Here is a 15293-nt window from a genome sequence, read left to right on the forward strand (position 1 = left end):
TTAGGCTACAACACAGCACATTTGGGTACTAGTACTTACCAGTTAGGTCCAGGTTCAGGTCTGGACCTGGTCATCACCTGTATTCTGTACCAGTACCCACCCCTAGCCAGGACCAAAGTCAAGAGCATTCAAACTTTACCTCATGTGTGGCAAAAATCTCCTAAACACTGCCAACTGCATTTCACATCACTGCCAACATCTGGGCATAGATGTTGGGACAGCCTTTATACACAACAACATGAAGTACCACAGGACAGGTCACACCCTTAATATAGTGTTGGGTCGCAGCTGTACATTGTGGTAAGTTTTGTTCCTAAGCTCTAGAATCTTACCTTGTTTCTACTAGCCTTGTTGGTAAAAGAAAAACAAAACTAGGTGGTCCACACCTTAGCAGCTAATCCAAAAAGTAAAGTCTAGATGCCAGGCCTGACTTTCATCTTTATGGCCTATGCAAATTAGGAGGGTCACACATTCCTTCTCAAGAATAGAGGATGAATGTCATTTTGTAGTAGAGTGCAGACGAAACCTATTTCCTTATTTCACACACCTAAGTGCTGTACAAAAATTCATATTCCTAATGCAAATAGACAAACCATCGATCGTAAAACACTGTTTGAATCTCTCATGTATTGCAATTAGCCCACGGGCAAGAATTTGCAATAAACAACAATTTATCTTCACTATGACTCAGTTATGAGTATGACAGAAAAGCCAGGAGAAGTTGAATGTATCCAACTTCACTTTGTATCAGTTAGCTGAATCTTTTCAACAAGTCTTGTACTGACCTGTTCTTAGCCCGGTGTGGCAAAAATGTGCAATAAAGGTCTTCATTCATCAATAATAATTTCAACCGCACGACTCGGGGCCTGTTGTAGAATTTCCTTGGGCGTTTAGGGGACATGTTGGCTCTAGGCTAGAGTAGAGGAGTTGGTCTGTTGGCTGTTGTATTTGTAGCAGTTTTGCGGTTTTACACTTCAAGTATTTTTTTTATATCTATGACGCAGGGTTGTAGTCAGCACCTTTCCTTCGGTCCTTTGAAGGAATTTTGCAGCTGGGGACTGGAAAAGTTTTCCCCATTCCGTCCCCTGGGACAGACAAAATTGATATGTAAAGATATAAAAAAACTAAAACCCATGTGTTCTTCTTCACCAAAACAGGTGCCATTGAGCAGCTTAGTCTACAAGCAAAATGCAGGAAATAGTGTTTCAGAGGGTCTGGATTTAAAAATTTTCTGGGACCCAGACCCCCTAGAAATGACGCGCAACGTCACGCCATGCCTTCGGTGCTCGATAGGATTCCCATTAAAATCAAGGGGACTGAAAATGATTTCAGGCTGGCTACAACCCTGCTAAGACGTTATATCTGTATACTGTAAATGCAAAAATGTTCGCGGTGGATTAATGTTCGCCGTTTTCCTGGTGACCACTTCACCTTGAACTTAAAACCACCGCGAACATTTTTCTATAATGGTATTAGACTGTGTCCTTTTTCCCGCTACCGCGAAATTAAATCCCGACAAACTTAAATGCATTTACAGTATTTCAGTATCTCAAATCATTCACAGCTAGGTGGTTCTGTCAAATTGATAGAAAGTGTATGATGAAAGACTGAGAATTCAAAATCCATTCTTTTCAAAATGATGGAAAATCTGGTCAATGATGGGTAAGATAAAACCACCTAGATCAGACCAAGAAGGTTAAAATACCTCCTTGATAAAAAAAATAATGTTTTGGCCATGGGAACCAGCCAAGGCTGTGCTGATTACCTTATGCAAAGTCAGGCATACAGCTGTGAACTACCCCAGCCAAAGCTTCCTTTGTTTAACACTTTCTTTGATGCTGGGTGGTAATGAGATTATGAGATTATAATCTAAATCCCTCTAGGCTTCATGTAAATGAGCTTGTCTCTTGCACAACTACAAAAACGTACAAGTATGAATTTGTCCCCAAGGGTCTGTGGACAAACAGTTTCACTTTGAGCTAGTTTGAACATCTCATTCAATCTTCAAACAAAAAGTTTAAAACAAACACTGAGTCTGTACATGAAAATTTTAACAGGTGTAACTGTAAGTTACTCGTAGAAGTAGAGCAGAGAGCCATTCATTTTGTCAAAACAAGGAGGTTAAAAAAAGTGATTTTTTAACCTCCTTGGTCAAAACAATAATTTTACAACATAGTTAACAGCTTGGACTTACCAAGGAGGTTATACCATGTGAATTCTTCCACCACTACTTCATCAAGTTCATGCTGTGGTCAAGAAGTTCAGGTCCATGTGTGCAGTCCGCTCTGCCATCTACAGATAAAGCAAAATTGAGAAACAGGTACTTATATAAACCACCTTTAATCAAGGTGGTTAAAATCTTTGTAACCTCATCAAACAGTCCTTGCTTTAATCAATGATACAACAGTTTATAATTTGTGACTCTGGAGAAATTATTAGTCATGGTCTATATTTGTTCATGTTATACATATACTTATCCCATTCCCCCTTACTATGATGGACGTCTGTTATCCCAAGTGCACGAGTGCCACAGTGACTGAGCAAGGCAATATCATACTCTCCAAGCAGAGGTTAGGCTTCGGCTGTTTTTTAAAACGTTTTGTTAGTTGTTTTTATCGGGCTTTCTATTTTGAATGGTATCTTGTATTGTCAAAATCTAACAATACAAGATACAATAAAAAATAGAAAGCCCGATAAAAACAACTAAAAAAACGTTTAAAAAAAACAGCCGGAGCCTAACCTTTACTTGACTTGGAGATAGAGTAGGTCCTCAGACAACAGCTCCCCGGGGGTCCTCGTGCGCGGCGGGCACTCGTCTTGCCCGCCAAACCAGCTGGCGCTGGCTGGGGCCGGGTACAAATATTTGTTGACAGGCGAAGAGCAACTTATATAACGCCCTTGCTTAAAAACTTACTGTGTTGTGACACTTGATTGCCATTAAAATAACATCAAATCGCGCGTTGTACCCACCTTCTGTATCAAAATCTGTTGTTGTTGTTTCCGTATGACTATGGTATGAGATCTCTCTCCAACTTGGGTCCAAGGCCTGGTTGAACTTGCTCTCTCAAACAAGCTGCCATCGGACGGTCCACGCCTATCTCTACTGATAAATAGGAACAGGGCTATCTTTAGAGAACCTAGCTAGACAAGACATGAGTTTTTGAGGTACTTTCAAGAGGAATAATAAGATCTCTCACTTGATCTCTCTGACAGCTGTCCCACTCGCGAGTTCGTGTAATCCGCGCTCGCATCATGTGATTGGAAGGGCCTATATAAAAGAAAGGGGATGAGAAAACAATCCCTCAAAATATCCTTCACAGTAAGATGTAAGGTGTAAATGACCTAAATGATCATACCTGTAATTGCACTTATGATCAAATATAAGATTGATTGCTATTATTTCCTGACAACATAATAATAACGTTAAGTTTATTGAAGAATAATATTGAAGATGAATGGTTTCTTCCTTAGGGGGAACGAGATCGGCAGCTCTCGATCCCGGGTTACAGTAGGTCATTCATATGATACCATAACGTCCTTGCTTTATAATATATGGTTTATAGGCCATGTACAGTAGCCTCTATCAGGATCCGCTGATCGGTGTTCTAATAGTAGAAATTGGACAAATAGAGTCAAAAGTACGCAAGGGGAGTCCTCCGGCCAGAGGAGTTATATCCTCATCGTGCTATGGCCGGTCCCGTCTAATCTCCAAGCAGATCCTACGGTGCCATAAGATAATTTTAAAGCTGACCAAGGAGTGTAGTCGGCCAAGGGAGTCAAACGGAAGTTTGATACTATACATTACGCACCGTGGATCTGGTTCGAGATTAGGTCCCCTCCCGTACTATTGACCCTATTTGTCAACTACATGCATTAGACCACCGATCCGCAGAGCCGGGTAGAGGTAATAATAATTATAGGACTGCTGGCATCAACGTGCGCACTGTAAATCGTACAAAGCAGCTTCAAAATGAGCAAATAAGATTTCCGTAGACCACGCATTAACATCATGGGTGATATTTTCTGTTTTATAACCCTCACTGATGCCGTGCGAATAAAAAAAGTTTTCCCTCCTAAAAAAGTTGCCTTCATTATTTGCGTATTGATACCAGTAAGCTTATAACATAGAAGGTTTTAAAAGACCTGTAAAACAGCATATGCTATGAAAAAATATTTAGAACTAGACAATTTTGATGTACGCTCCGCAATCAGCTAAATTAAAAGTAGCGCCCACCCCCTGGAAATAGAGAAGGGGCGGTACAAGAAGTTACCTGCTTGCGCTCTTTGTGAAAGAACTTGTATTTACTAGTCCTGCACGTCAAACATTGTGAAAGACGAAACACAACTTATTTCAAACTGTTCTTTCTACTATCACGAAAGAAAAGGACTTTTGAAAAAGGCCACTAAACTCCTACCAAATTCGCCTGTGTTTTACAGACAAAAGAAAACTACCTTCCTCCTAACATCACAGAACCCACACATTATAGAAAAGGTGTGGTCCTCCGTCTTCCACTGTCTCAGGAAAAGAAGTAAAACCCAACAAGTTACAGTTTAGAGTTAGCTTTTACTAGCGTTAGACTCTAGAGTAGACCTATTCCATACTGTTCTACACTATTTGTTTGTTTGTCCCTTTCATGGTACACATGTGTACCTGCAATTAGCCATCGGACAAGAATTTGCAATAAACTATTATCATTATAATAATATGTTTACTGTAAGTTCTTGCCCGAGAGCTAGTTGCAAGTGACACAAATGACGTATACAGACAATGTTAAACAATATAGTAAGCAACTATATTGAATAAGTCTATATTCTAACGCTAAAATGTATCTTATTGGGTTTGACGTCAGTTTTGAGACAGCAGAAGACGTATGGACATAGCCTCAATAGCAGGCTCTCTTAGGCCTTTTTTTTAACATACACTTTTGCTGGCCATTTCTTTTTGTACTGGGTCGCTGATTGCTGGCCTTATCTGACTGCCGTCCTTAATCAGCGACCCAGCACAAAAAGAAATGGCCAGCAAAAGTGTATTAATTATGAGCAAAAAAAGGCCTCAGAGAACCTGCTAGGGAGGCTAGAATGAACCCACCTAAAATATGTGGGTTTTGTGATGTTAAGAGGAGGGTACTAGTAGTTTTCTTTCTGTCTATAAGCGTAGAAAGATTAGGATGGAATTTAGTGACTTCTAGATCTTTGAACAGCTTCTTTTCTTTGTTGATCGTAGAAGGGACATGTCGAAATAAAATGTGTTTCGTCTTCTACCATATACAACATATAGTATTTACAAGTCCTTTCGCACACATTTAACTTCTTTGCCCTTATTCTATTTCAAGGAGGCGGGCACTAATTCTAACAGCGTAGATCGGATTCATCTAGTTCTAGATATTTTTCATAGTATATGCTATCTTATAAGACTTATAAAACCTTAACTTACCCGAATCTAAACTCAAATTATGACAGAAGGTTTGGGTATACTTGTGAATGGATAAGGGATTTCAGACTGTACATAGCTTTACGTGCTTTGGGTGACAGTTTTTTTTTAGTTTTTTTTTGCTAGGGATCTGCCTGAAAAAGTTATATTCAGGCCTAAATAGCAATAGGAATGAACCATTTCCAACTTTTCTTGCCCAAATGAGAATGTTTGTTTCGGGAAAGAACGGCCGTATTTGTGAAGATAGTGACTTTTGTTTTCTTTAAGTTAACATCAAGTTTCCATTTTATACAAAAGTTTCTTATCATTATCATCTCAGTGGTATAGGAGGTTGAACATATTACCAAACATATTGAATACCGTTACATTAGATTCTTCATTTCTTTTTTCAAATTTTCGTCTTTGACCTGTTGGTAAATATACCAAAGATAGATTCCATCATAACTCCACTCACCTGCAGCTGATTGCAGTGCTGTCGTCTGCATGGCCGGGGAGGTCACTGACGTCTTCAACTGTCGGACAACCGGATGTTTTGTACTCTCCAAGCGGAGGTTAGGCTATTTTGTGACGTTTTCTTAGTTGTTTTTATCGGGCTTTGTATTCTGTCATGTTTTTTGCAAGTCCGCAAGCCAAATAGGTTTTGACCATACAAGATACAATACAAAATAGAAAGCCCGATAAAAACGACTGAAAAACGTTAAAAAAAATGAACCAGCAGGAGCCTAACCTCTGCCTGGAGAGTAAAATTCTGACCCTCATCCGTTACCAGGGTTACATCCTCTCGCTGTCGGGTCCAGCAGTGGTGGCCAATCCGCTACTCGTCCGCTCCTCCCTGCTTCCAGCCTACTTCCTCTCTCCTAAAACATGAAGCAGCCCCCGCTGCCGCTTCCCCGGCTATTCTACGCACTGCATCCTCCCTAGCTCTTCCTCTTATTAATCTCAGCACTGTCAATAACTTCCAAGCTGACTAGGCTGGGATGCCTCTACAGTCTATACCCCACTTCTTGCGGGAATAACCAGGCCTGACATCCTTTCTCTTTACAACACTGTACATAGCAGGTCCTGGTACTGTACTAGCTCTCTTTTCTCTCGTGTGCTTCTTCACATCTTTTCCTCCCACGGCACAGTAAGCTCAATCAGTATGATATTCTTTCTCTCCTCTGACCAGAAAATTGACGTTGACATTAGTAAGTGTTTTCCAAAGTATGTATTCTTATCTACGTCATATATTTGCTCTTTTTGCAGCTGCTTTGTACGATCTAAAGCACGGTTGATATTGATGCGCGCGCGGATGTTATCCATATAATAAAACTAGAGTTCCACGAAATCATACCTTTGCCAAATGAACCAGGTTTGTTATGTAGATAATGTCTTTAGACATAAATATGCTACTCATTACATATAATTTAATTGTTATTTGATAAAGTCACACAAACTCATATCAACTAGGTTCGGCAACCTCATACCTCCATGAAATTTTAAGTGCTTCTGTAAATGTTATGCACATGACTTACTAGGGGGCCCAAAATCTAATCATCTAGTCTTGGTGCGGACAATACCAGCCAGTACTGACGTAATATCATAAATATCAAAGATTCAAAGATCTCAGGAAAGAAACAGTCCCTTGAGACTTGCAAAATGTAACAGGCGTCAGGGCAACCCTACAGAGGTGGAGTAGAGATACAATTTTTTAATGTGGGAATCTCATACTCTTTATTTATACGCCTCTCGGAGTCTGTTTACTTTAACTTCCTCTCCCTCCCTCACTCCCACTTTGTATGATAGGGGTCAGGTATGTGGTAGGGGTGAGAACAATGAAGGTCATGTTCGATAATGGACCCCTAGTGGCTTCCCAAGGTACTGCAGCAAAACTTCAATTTTTTATATCTCATTTTATGGACATGCGGTGGTCGTGATATCTGAGAGGTAGATAGCTCTTTGGGCAGACAGTAAGCGCTATAAGATTGGCCCTAGCGTCATATATCACCGATACATATTACATAACTAAGAATGTAAACCTGCGGTAAAGGATTACGCTGTTGATGATATACCTGATTGTTACAAGATGACAAATGTTCACTGTAAGGCACTGTAACACGCACCGCAAAGTTGACAGACTAATGTATCATTGATGTCAGAAGATTCTACGAATCAAGAGATGATTCCAATGTCCTTTGTGGTAAAAAAAAAACAGTTCAGAAATGTGCCATGTTTCACCTCTTGACTTCTTTTGATTCTCCTAATCTTTCTCCAATTTATCTGGTCACCTGAAAGTTCATCGAATGTATTGTCAAGGTGTTAAAGCTTGTTGCTAATAAAAGATATTTCCACTTTTGAATCTAGTCTACCGGCAAAATTTGCCCCTAAAATTGCAGGAAATTGGGATTCAGGGGGACCAGATTTCAAAATTTCTAAAGTCCCCCTTGAGACGGCTCCCGCCTTCGGCGCTGAACATGGTGGAAATATGCTGCCGGAGCGTCGTTTACAAGCAAAATGTGCCCCTGAAATGCAGAAAATGAAAAGTTTCAAAGGGTCCAGATTTTAAAAGTTTATCCGCCCTTCAGACGGCTTGCGCTTTCGGTGCTCACGTAGTGAAAATATGTTTGGGCGGTATGTCTTTGCCCTCAAATGTTTTTTTTTTCTCTAGAAATTTCATAAGATTTGGCTTGATCTGTGAGCAAAATCTGTCTCTCAAAATGCAGGAAATGGCGTTTCAGATGGTGCAAATTTCAAAAACTCCCCGAAACTACCTTGCGACGGCTCGTACCTTCGGCGCTTGAAATGGTGAAAATGCATGTATATTTGTATCGGAAAACTGATCCTAATTGCAGCCGCCATATACTCATATGTCTTAGGAAATACAGTGACAAGCTAAACATAATGCATAATTCGAACATACTAAGAAACCAAAACGTGTCGGTAGAGCAACCAACAGCATCATACGAAGTTCCCGACTTAGAATATGTTCTCTACAAAATACTACTCCGTGTTCCCAGAAGCTCCGTCAACGCCGCGGTATGGGGAGAACTAGGAGCTTTCCCATTATACATTGACACCCAGACTCATCTGATAAGATATAGGCTCAGGCTGCAGAACATGTCTAATGACAGACTAGAACTGTGAAAAAATCACGATGTAGCTGTCGAAGGACACCAAGATTGGGCTGCACATGTTCAAGATATGCTAAGGCGACATAGATTCCGAAATATTTGGCTCAACCCTACCGTTGACGCAAATATTTTGGAAACACATTCAAAGAACGCATGAAGGACACATTCCTCTTTTAATTGGAAACAAAAAAATAAAAAAGAACAATAAACTCAAAGCGTATTCTAAAATAAAATCTCAGTTCGTTATAGAAACTACCTCTTATCTATTCAAAACAAATATTTTGTGAACAGCATTACCAAACTGAGAATAAGTGCACACTGCCTCGAAATCGATAAAGGTCGTCAACATAATATACCAACAGATCAGAGACTATGTCCTTCATGTCAAGATGACACTAGCATTGAAGATGATTATCATTTCATTATGACTTGTCCTACATACAATGAAGAGAGACAGATGTTAATGCGATCAATCACATGTAAGTCCAATGTATGTCTACCACACACATGTGATGACACCTTCAATATACTTTTATCATGTCATGACTCCATATCTATCCACCTAGGTCAATACAATTATCACGCCATGCAACAAAGAAACGGTACCATTCATAAATAACGTTTGACAAATATTATGTCGATAATAGCATAGAAGTTCTCAATCTGATGTATGTTATAGTTCCCTTTATTCCCGCAGATTGCACTCAGTGTAGTTCATAGTATTATAGTAACTGGAATTGTTGTGATATAACGTATATATTAGACTGTACATTTTGTTGTCTATACATTTCCCTACATTGTCACTGATACAACTATTGCACAATGAACCATCGTCATAGTTTGTATTTTTGGGGCGTTACCCTAGTATTATATATATTAAGCTAAAATCATCTGTATTTTGTGTATCTTTAATAGAAATGCCACTAACCTTAGCTTAGTGTACCAGCAAAACTTGTCAATCAAAATACAGGAAATAGTCTTTCAGAGGGTCTAGATTAGACACGTGCTTGCCTCCGGGCCCTCCTAGTAGGGGGTTTGATTATACAACATTTCCGCCCCGACTAAAAATTGGTGCCGCCGCCTCTGCACCTATAGACTGTATTGCAGGTTCCTTTTTTAATCTCCTTGGTGTCACTATCTCGTTGTCCCGGGTTTCATTAGCCTCACAGAATCCCACACCTGGATGTTAGGTGGGTCGATTTAGTCAAGCAAAAGTAATAGGCTAAAAGTTGGCAAAATATGAAGTGCTATTTGTGTGATGAAGACTAGTATCTGATAGAATTATTTCCAGATCGGTGATATCGACTGTGTTGCCGTCGCCATTATTATGTTACCTTCACAGAAGGGAACATATCTGTTTTTGCTTTGTTTCTTCTTCTCCGCACAAATAAGGTCAACGACCTGGACCAGACGGCTGTCACCATGGTAACCGGTAAAGTAGCAGGCACCATGTGGTGTCCGGTTACATAATGTAGCAAATGTCAGATCTAGAGGGGCTTGGGTCACTACATTTAGAAATGTGTTCAAATAACAATGAACAAAACAGTTGCCAGTGTTAGACTACAACATGTGAAGGTAACATTCTGTATTTGCTTGCAAATATTACCTTTCTAGTTTTGATTCCTTTCGCTTAAATCTAAAAGTCGTTTTTCAGCATTCCAGAAATTCCAGAATACATATCTTTCTTAGTATCAGCAAGATGTAAACTAAGTAAGTACTCAACTCGGCACAAAAAGTTTGGAATATCAACTTCGATTGATCATATTTCCGTTGTTTCTGCATCAATTTCATTGTATTACATATCAATAGAAAGCTTGTTTGCTTCTCTAGAGCTCTGCTTTATTTGGTCAATAGTTTGCCAAAGTGTAAGGAAGCAACAGACACTCACATATCAAGCTCACATACACACAACAACCTGATCTGATGCTCCTTGAGAAGTAATTTGAGAAAAAGTGAGCCAGCAACTATTCGCCTAGATGACGTACTGAAAGCATTTTTTCCCTTGACATGATAAGAGAAATTATCGGTGAGTAATCTTCTCCAATCCATAGACAACTGGCAGCTAGGTCTAGCCGGCTATTGTAGTGTACCTCCAGCAGATGTTACCGTTTTGGGGCCTTTTTGTTCAAAGTGTTGGGCTTTCCATCTTGTATTGTTTTCTTCATGTCTGTTTGGCTGGCGGACACGAAGTCAACTATACAGAATGTAAAGCCCAACAAGCTCTTACTGGCAATGTATTTAATGACATTAAAGAGATGAAATATATATATCTTTTTTTTTAAATTGAAGGCTTAGATATCAAAGAGATTATTTCAGGTTAATACTTTTCTGCTTTATTTGAGCAATAGTTTGCCCAAATTAAGAGAAACAGCAGACAACACACACAAAGCTCGCACATGTACAGCAACCTGATGCCGCCAGATAAGTTGATACAAAGTGAGTCAGCAACGATTCTCTTAGATTAGTGAAAGCAAGGAGGTTATATAACCTCCTTGGTGAAAGCAATATTTCCTTGGCGTGATAAGAGACATTATAGGTAAGTAATGTTCTTCCAACCACCGCCAACTGACAGGTCTAGACATGTTAGTGTACTCTCCAAGCAAAGGTGTTTTCGGCAGTTTTTGACGTGTTCAGTTGGGTCTCTTTGCTGGGCTTTCTATTGTGTATTGTTTTCTTCACGTCTGTTTGGCCGGCGAACATGAAGGCTCCTGTACAAAATTGAAAGCCCCACAAAAAGGCCTAAAACAAATGAAAAACAGCCGAAGCGCAACCTTTGCTTGGAGAGATACAGTATAATACACATAGTGTAATACACATCTATGTAGAATGTTTGCCCTGTAGGAGTGTAAGGTAAATATAGCTTAGTTCACGGTGATATGTACTCCCCACGCAGAAGGACTGGTTTTAACGTTTTTTTTGTTTGTTTTTTATTTTGCTATGTCGCCAAACCAAGTGTTTAAACAGGAAGTTTAAACAAAAAAGAAGGCCCGACAAAACCGCCTGAAAAAAACAACGTCAAAACCAGTCGGAAGCTCCTTGCAGAGGTTTGGGAGCAAAATTGCGGCATTGTTATGTGCCGCGTCTTTCGTCCGCCCTCCCCAACAAGGGCGGGACAAGAAAGAGGCATATGATAAAGTCTCAAATTTTTCCCAACTGCTCGGAGCCGAATCTCTGTTTGGGGCGTAAGGGCAGGCAATATGCCTAACTAGTCGATCCATGGTGGGTTTGATAACAAATACACGTCTGTGTTTGGTTGGTGTGAATGAAAGGTGTAAAAGGCCCCTCCCCCTGGAGTTAATCCTCGATGTAGTTTTTCAAAACCGACGTCGGTTTTCAAAGCGATGCAGTTTTTCAAAACCGACGTCGGTTTTCAAAGCGATGTTGTTTTTAGAATCGACGTCGGTTTTCAAAGCGATGTGGTTTTTCAAAACCGACGTCGGTGTTCAAAGCGATGTGGTTTTTGAGAACCGACGTCAGTTTTCGAAAGCGACGTGTATTTTCAAAACCGACGTCGGATTTCGAAAGAGCTTCGACGTCGGGTTTCGACGTCGGGTTTCAAAAAAGCGATGTCGGTTTTCAAACAGCGACGTTGCAACGTAAAATAACGAGCGAGAGGTGACCGTGACATCGGATACCTAAAACGTCGACCGACGCGCAACCGGGCTATCGGCCTCAAAATACAACGCTCGGAACCGCAAACTACACAATTACCTTTGACACTGTATATATAGAGTCCTCGTTTTCGATCTTTGTTTGTTTGTGTCTGTGTTTGTTTGTTTGTTTGTTTGTTTGTTTGTTTGTTTGTGCGTACGTTCTTTGCAAGCTTCGAAGAGAACTGATTCATTTTCACATGTGTTCAGATTCCCAACTTTGAGACTGGTGAGGGGACGAAGGACATTGTCTTCAAAGTAGGGGAGGAGAATGAAGCACTCGGACCGGTTGGAATCCCAGTAAAGGTGAAAAATAAACACTCACAGACACACATATGCACACACATGTACACATACACACACACGCGCGCGCGCACACTCGTACACACACGCACACAAATGAATCAGAACAGGGATACACACACACGCACACACAAAGACACACACACGTACACACAGACACCCCCCCACACACACACAAGTACACACACACAAGTACACACACACAAATACATCACACCCACGCACACACGCACACACACACACACACACACACACACACACACACGCACACACACACACACACACATACACATACACACGCATTAGTTTTCGTATTTTTCCAAAATAATCGACTATACATTTGCCGCATGTTTCAAAATAATAACTTCTTTTTTGCCAAACCCCTTTTTTTATTCCCAAGCTCGCATTAGCTTTTGGGTTTAAAAAGATATCGTCTATATATCAACACGGCCTAATATGAAGAAAAGATTGGCCTATTGACTGCTTTCTATACATTTCTAATTTCAGAAATTCGTCACCAAAGAGGGAAACAAGCTGACATTCCACGAGACGGCACCGAACGGAGAGAAAAACATCACTGTTCGCGAGCTACAGGGAGACAGGTTGCTATTTGTGAGTAAAACCCTTATTCATCACCATGTCCAACATTAGCTTAATATTAGCTACTTGCGCAATATACTATCGAGGTTGTTGTTGTAAATTTTACTGTGTTTTTCCAGCCATTTATCTATTTGTGTGATTGAAGTTTCATGAAAAACAGAAAAGAAGAAAAAATCCGATGCTTTTATGTCTAAACGTCGATCGAATTGTGCATGGAAAAATGTTGTTCAATTTGAAAATGTGGAGGTTATACATTAGGAAATATCATGTTTTATGTATGATTTCGTGTATTGAGGGAGTAAAAACATTGTCTTGTTACGAAACACATCAGAGAGCTTCGAAAAGTGAGGTTTGATTTTAAAAAATGTGTTCAGATATTCGCGCTGAAACCTTGTCAATTTCATTGTTCACTTGCTTTTATAAGTTAAGACGGAGTGCCATTCTCTCCTAGCGATTCGCTATTGAACTGAAGATGTCTGTATCCCTTTCGCAGAATACGATATTGACTTTTTTGATGTTTATGTATTAAGGGGAAAATAATTGTCTCCAAGTTATCCTTTTAATACTTTTTCAAAAGAAAAGACAGACAGTAGTCAGCAGACTTTGTTAAGTCTCGGGGAAAGATGGTATTTACAAAGATATCAGTATCAAAGTGCTGCGTATGATGTACTTACGTTACTAATAGTCATTTTGTCGGATCATCTTATACCTACAGTCCAAGACTCACGTTGGCTCCGGCGTCACAGCGTCTACTGTTTTCAGGAGGGAGTAACCAATGACGTCATCGCTGTGTCCGCTGCCATGCTGGTGTCCTAATTTGCATTTTCAGTGAATACTGGCTGAAGTTTTTGAGAACATGTAAACGATTCAGATGACCATTACTCAATGTCAACAGCTAACAGTAGAGCGTATCAGAAAACAACTTGAAAAAGAAAACTGTTGTATACGTATACGATTCACTAAAATGCAAATAGGGACACCAACATGGCAGTAACTGTTTGCTGTATCGACGTGGAAAATGAATTAAAATGCTACTGCATTATTGACATTAGAATATTCAATGACAAAATAAATGTTAGAGATTAATATTCCTGTAGGAATCTGTAAGCAGTGGATGCAACGGTTTTATGTTCGTAAATTCGATACAAAGTTAAGGTGCGTTTTGATAGTTCTGAGCCTTGTTTAGTAATGGCAATTTTGACAGACTGGGAAATTCCGATACTTTACTTTGTTTACTCAATTAGATATCCTACCATTAGCAACGCAGGTAGATTTCTTGGAGTAAAAACATCAGGTTAACAGGCTTAGAAACTCCTGCTTTACTTGCTGTCTGTAAAAAGCGCAAACTGTAACCCATAAAGAAATGGGTATATTAGAATTTTTATCCAATTCAATTCGTTTCTTTTGGTAACTGAAATTGTTTTGAAAATGTGACTATTTTTGTTGTGGAACAGTACTGAATCGGACAACCGGTTTTTGGTTAAAATGTTAATCCTCTGCAAGTTCGACATCTTTGACATACATTCGTCATATTTTTCAATAGCATTAACGTTTTTTGGGGAGGTTATCAATTAAGGGAGCAAAAACATGGTCTTGTTACGAAACACATCAGAGAGTGAGGTTTCATTAAAAAATATGTACAGATATTCGCGCTGAATCCTTTGTCAATTTCATTGTTCACTTGGTTTTATAAGTTAAGACGGAGTGCCATTCTCTCCTAGCGATTCGCTATTGAACTGAAGGTGCCTGTATCCCTTTCGCAGAATAGGATATTGACTTTTTTTATGTCTTATTGGCATTATATTATCGTTTCATAATCGTTTTACTTCTATACGTACTGTCATAGACATATTGATGATGACGATCCCATACCCGTTTGTATGTATTTTAGATAAGAATCTATAGTCACAAAGTGAATATATATACCGGAAGATATACTAATATTCCCCATGACCAGAGGTTTTGTCAATTCTACCCAAATGAGATAGAAGACGAACGTCACTTTCTTATGGATTGTTCACGATATAGATATAAACCGACAGAGCTGTTCACATTTCTTTCCGCTTGCTCTGAAGAAATTGCCACTTAAGCTTTCCGTTCGATAGATAAATTCAACTACATTCTATTAGGTGAAAACCCTTACTTTGTACAAGTAGGCAAATATATCCAATAATGTTTATACAATAGAACTAACAGTGT

General features: G+C 39.6%; 1 protein-coding gene and 1 long non-coding RNA gene across 2 annotated transcripts in view; one reads left to right on the forward strand and one right to left on the reverse strand.

Annotated features, from left to right (window-relative positions):
- Positions 1 to 3201, reverse strand: part of LOC118404218 — a 9337-nt gene extending 6136 nt beyond the window's left edge. The window contains exons 1-2 of the long non-coding RNA XR_004829767.1: positions 2971 to 3201; positions 2195 to 2292 (exon numbers count right to left, since the gene is read on the reverse strand). This is a non-coding gene — a long non-coding RNA (uncharacterized LOC118404218). The remainder of the gene's footprint in view (positions 1 to 2194; positions 2293 to 2970) is intronic.
- Positions 1 to 14740, forward strand: part of LOC118404212 — a 30788-nt gene extending 16048 nt beyond the window's left edge. Inside the window, exons 3-5 of the mRNA XM_035803242.1 lie at positions 12402 to 12497; positions 13002 to 13106; positions 13810 to 14740. Of these exons, the coding sequence (XP_035659135.1) occupies positions 12402 to 12497; positions 13002 to 13106; positions 13810 to 13866 (258 nt within the window). The 3' untranslated portion in view covers positions 13867 to 14740. The remainder of the gene's footprint in view (positions 1 to 12401; positions 12498 to 13001; positions 13107 to 13809) is intronic.
- Positions 14741 to 15293: the final 553 nt, after the last annotated feature.

This window comes from Branchiostoma floridae, chromosome 17 (genome assembly GCF_000003815.2).
Source record: "Branchiostoma floridae strain S238N-H82 chromosome 17, Bfl_VNyyK, whole genome shotgun sequence".
NCBI classification, from domain to species: domain Eukaryota; kingdom Metazoa; phylum Chordata; class Leptocardii; order Amphioxiformes; family Branchiostomatidae; genus Branchiostoma; species Branchiostoma floridae.